The sequence below is a fragment of the Sinocyclocheilus anshuiensis genome, unplaced genomic scaffold (genome assembly GCF_001515605.1).
Source record: "Sinocyclocheilus anshuiensis isolate Anshui unplaced genomic scaffold, SAMN03320099.WGS_v1.1 scaffold1566, whole genome shotgun sequence".
Classification (NCBI taxonomy): domain Eukaryota; kingdom Metazoa; phylum Chordata; class Actinopteri; order Cypriniformes; family Cyprinidae; genus Sinocyclocheilus; species Sinocyclocheilus anshuiensis.
Window position 1 is genome coordinate 143,865 of NW_015546165.1, and position 4,732 is coordinate 148,596.

At 41.9% G+C, this 4,732-nt stretch overlaps 1 protein-coding gene across 2 annotated transcripts in view; it reads left to right on the top strand.

Annotated features, from left to right (window-relative positions):
• Positions 1-4,732, top strand: part of agbl5 (AGBL carboxypeptidase 5) — a 27,079-nt gene that overhangs the window by 3,871 nt on the left and 18,476 nt on the right. For both annotated transcript variants that reach the window (XM_016503358.1, XM_016503357.1), the window contains exons 4-6: positions 124-293; positions 1,462-1,639; positions 2,152-2,330. In XM_016503358.1, the coding sequence (XP_016358844.1) occupies positions 124-293; positions 1,462-1,639; positions 2,152-2,330 (527 nt within the window). The remainder of the gene's footprint in view (positions 1-123; positions 294-1,461; positions 1,640-2,151; positions 2,331-4,732) is intronic.

Here is a 4,732-nt window from a genome sequence, read left to right on the forward strand (position 1 = left end):
TGTGTGTCTGTGTGTGTGTGTGTGTGTGTTTCTGTGTGTGTGTGTGTGTGTGTGTGTGTGTGTGTGTGTGTCTGTGTCTGTGTCTGTGTGTCTGTGTGTCTGTGTGTGTGTGTGTGTGTGCAGATGTCAGACGGTCAGTTCATCCTGTCGTTTGTTCATCGTCTGCTGGAGGTGCGCGGTGTCACCACATACTTCTCCTTCTGTTATCCGTTCTCGTACACGGAGTGTCAGGACATGATGCTGCAGCTCGACCACAGGCTCCTGAGCGCCGCACACACGCCGGGGCCCTGCAGGTGCAGAACCACTAAACCCGCCGCAGTCACATTTCTCACATCAGAAATGAACTATATATATATTTTATTGCACATTTTGCATTATTTTATGTAAAAAAAAACAAAGAAATGACACTATATTTTATTGCTCATTTTGCTTTTTTAATGTTGAATATGCACTATATACTTTTACTTTCTACTATACTATATGCATATTGCATTGTATTTTTTTAATGCTAAAAACTATACATATTTTTCACATTTGCACAAAATTTTAGTTTTAAACGTTTAATATACAGTACATATATTTTATTGCACATTTAAAAAAAACATTTACATGTTAAATATACACTACATATTTAAATCCACATTCTGCATTATTACCTATTTTTGAAATGTTAAATATGCACTATAAATTTAATCGCATATTTTGCATTATTGTTTTTTTGAAACGTTAAATATACACTATATAATTTTACTATACTATATACTATATTTTATAATTATACACTATATATATTGCATTTTTTTAAATGCTAAAAACTAAAATATTTTATAAATATAAAATATTTTTCACATTTGCATTAAATTTTATTTTTAAATGTTTAATATACACTACATATTTTATTGTACATTTACATTGTGTATTTTTTAAATATTAACACTAAATTGTGTTGCACATTTTGCATTACTTTCTTTTTTTGTGTCAAAAAAGAAAATACACTATATTATAAATAATGCACATTTTGCTTTTTCTATTCTTGAAAGGTTAAATATACACTATATTTTTTAATGCACCTTTAATGCATGTTTTCATGTTTAAATGTTAAATTAATTTTATATATAGCACATTTTGCTTTTTTTTTTTTTAGTTTTTGAAATGTTACATATGTACTATATATTTCAATGTATGTTTGGGGCATCATTTTAATTTTTAAATGTTAAATGAACACTATTATATTTATTGCACATTTTGCATAATTTTTTTTTTTTAAGTGTTAAGAACCATATAATGTATTGCATATTTAGTTTCCCCTCCACTTTTTATACATTGATATATTTTAAACACATTTAATGTGTCTTTTCCTTTTTTTAATTGTTCTTATTTCGTAAAAACCTCCCTTTCTTCCTGCAGTGAAGCGGTGCAGTTTGTAGTTTGCTTGTCTGATGGTGTTTTTCTGGTCTGCAGTCCGCTGGAGAGCATCTACTATCACCGTGAGCTGCTGTGTTACTCTCTGGATGGTCACAGGGTGGATCTGATCACGGTCTCGTCGTGTCACGGTCTGCTGGAGGAGAGAGAGCCGCGGCTGGAGAGACTCTTCCCGGACCTCGGCACGCCTCGACCGCACGGCTTCAGCGGCAAACGGGTATCAGACATTCACTCCTGATGTGATTTCCTCATGATTCCAGAACATGATCAGATCACACACGTGATTCCTGTGTGTGTGTGTGTGTCTCTGTGTCTGTGTCTGTGTCTGTGTCTGTGTCTGTGTCTGTGTCTGTGTCTGTGTCTGTGTCTGTGTCTGTGTCTGTGTCTGTGTCTGTGTCTGTGTCTGTGTCTGTGTCTGTGTCTGTGTCTGTGTCTGTGTCTGTGTCTGTGTCTGTGTCTGTGTCTGTGTCTGTGTCTGTGTCTGTGTCTGTGTCTGTGTCTGTGTCTGTGTCTGTGTCTGTGTCTGTGTCTGTGTCTGTGTCTGTGTCTGTGTCTGTGTCTGTGTCTGTGTCTGTGTCTGTGTCTGTGTCTGTGTCTGTGTCTGTGTCTGTGTCTGTGTCTGTGTCTGTGTCTGTGTCTGTGTCTGTGTCTGTGTCTGTGTCTGTGTCTGTGTCTGTGTCTGTGTGTGTGTCTGTGTGTGTGTGTGTGTGTTTTCTCTCGTGCGTTCAGGTGTTTTTTCTGAGCAGTCGTGTTCATCCCGGTGAGACGCCGTCTAGTTTCGTTTTTAATGGCTTCCTGAACTTCATCTTGAGTCCAGACGATCCTCGCGCTCAGACGCTCCGCAGGATGTTCGTCTTCAAACTCATTCCCATGCTGAACCCCGACGGGGTCGTCAGGGGTCACTACAGGTCAGAGGTCATCTGGGAACATCAATGCCGATTTCTTTTTTTTTTTTCTTTTGTTCAGTTGTCTTTTCATCTCTTTGCAAACTTGGCATTTTCAACCTTATTTTTTGAACCATATAAAACACATTTATTAACTGTTAAACAATTATATTTAATTTATTTGGTTATTTTACGTGTTTTAAATTTAATAAATAGTTTTTAATGTTTTAATTTAATTGATTATTTTATTTAATCAGTTACTTTATCTGTCTTAAAATTAAATTATTATTTTAAATGATTTGCATTTAATCATATATTTTAAGTGTTTTTAAATTTAATCAGCCTTTTTAAGTGTTTTAAATTTAATCAGCTATTTCAAGGGTTTTATATTTAATTAGTTATTTAAATTTTTTTATATATAATGATTCATTTGAAATATTATACATTTTATCATTTATTTTAAATTCAATTATTTACTTCTTTTAAATGTAATTAATTATTTTAAGTGTTCTAAATGTAATCAATTATTTTAAAGTTTTTAAATCTAATCATTTATTGTATGTGTTTTAAAAGTAATCATTTATTTTAAGTGTTTTTAATGTAGTCAGTTCCCTTTTAGTCGGTCACTCTCAAAGTCACATCAGTGACCGACGAATTGGGATCTCGCTTAGAGAGACCAATCCACTTCGAGTGTAAACTAAACGAGCCAATTCACATTTGGCACTTTTCCACTGCGTGGTATGACTCGGTTCGGCTCGGCTCGTTTCCACTGCAGGTTAGTACCGCTTTAGAGTGGGCGGGATTATTCACATGCTGTTATAGTTGCGCCGCCTCTATTGCTGCGACTCCTGAAAAACTTTTTCATTCCGCGTCGCCCCATCAAGCTCTGCTATCAACAAGAGGAACGTCTGTATGCTCGTTCAAAACAGTTGCGTTCGATCCTTCACTGGCTGTGCTGATTTAAATCTAGCAGTTCTGTTGTTTTTGTGTCGCAACGGTACGGTTCACTTGGAATCTCAACCGAGGTGGTACTGAAAAAAGTACCAGGTACTGTACCCAGTGGAAAACCCCCCAAAAGTGAACCGTACGGAACCGTACCATGCAGTGGAAAAGCTCCAATTGGCATGTGATGATTGCATCCAGCTGCTGCTGATCACAGCGTGAGCATAAAAAGGCAGCCGGTGCAACGCATACCAGCTTTTCGCTTCGGAGCCGAGCGACATTGTTCTGCTCCTACCAATATCTTGGTTTGTGACGACGAGTTCGACGCGTTCTAGGGAGCTTCTTGTGTTGGCGGACGGCGCTTCAGCGGTGGTTGTTCCTGTGTCGAGTGGGTTGCGCACTTCAGGCTGCACTACCCCCTATCAGGCTGCAAGCGGCCATCTCCCCTGTACGTCTCAGCACCTAAAAGAGCATTTCCCTGAAAGAGCCTATATCTCTAAAAGAGCTTACATGGGTGCGTCTTTGTTAAGACAACGGATCGTCTTTTTATAGATGCCGTTTCACCCTTCACCCGTGGGATGCGGTCGTTACCTGGCACATTGGTCACGATTGCTGCCTCACATGTCTGAGCATTAAGCATTAAACGGTGGCGTTCGTGGATGAGTCATGTTCCCATTGCGGGAAGATGACCATCTCGGAGCTGCGGGCCAGGCTCTGTTACCTCGAGGGGGGTGGAGCTCCGTTGCCTCTGCCGCGATCTAGTGTTCGTCTTGGCGGCAGCCAGGCGAGGACTACTTCGGGCAGTAACACGGGCGGTCTGAGGGTTACAGTGGTGGCAAACCATCACTCCTCTAGCGAAGCGCAAGCAGACGAGCCGCCAAAGGAACGCTCTGGGCCCTCTTCAAAGAGCGTACCAGCGGTATTCTTCGGTGCTTCTCCCGACGACCGGATGTCGATCACTGCATTGGAGGGAAAGCTCTCTGGAGAGGAAGATTCGGCTGAGCTGCCGCCCTCCGGGACGGTGCAGCTAGGGGGTATACAAGGGTTTCCCCGGTGGAGCGGTCGGTTGCCATGCAATTGTGTCCTAATACCGCCTCCCCCCGGCAGGGCGAACCGTGCCTCCGGGCAGGAGTGCCCCTAGAGCAGGTCTCCAGGCATGCTGTGGTTCACACGGATGCCTCTACCACTGGCTGGGGGGCCACGTTTGATGGGCTTGCAGTGTCGGGTGTTTGGACGGGCCCCCAACTGCACTGGCACATCAATTGCCTCGAGTTGCTGGCAGTGCGGCTTGCCTTGATCCGTCTCAAAGGGCGCTCACGAGGCAAGCACGTACTAGTCCGTACGGACAACACTGCGACCGTTGCGTACATCAACCGACAAGGTGGTCTACGCTCCCGTCGCATGTCGCAACTCACCTCCCACCTCCTCCTCTGGAGTCAGAAGCATCTGAGGTCGCTTCGTGCCATTCACATTCCGGGCCTGCT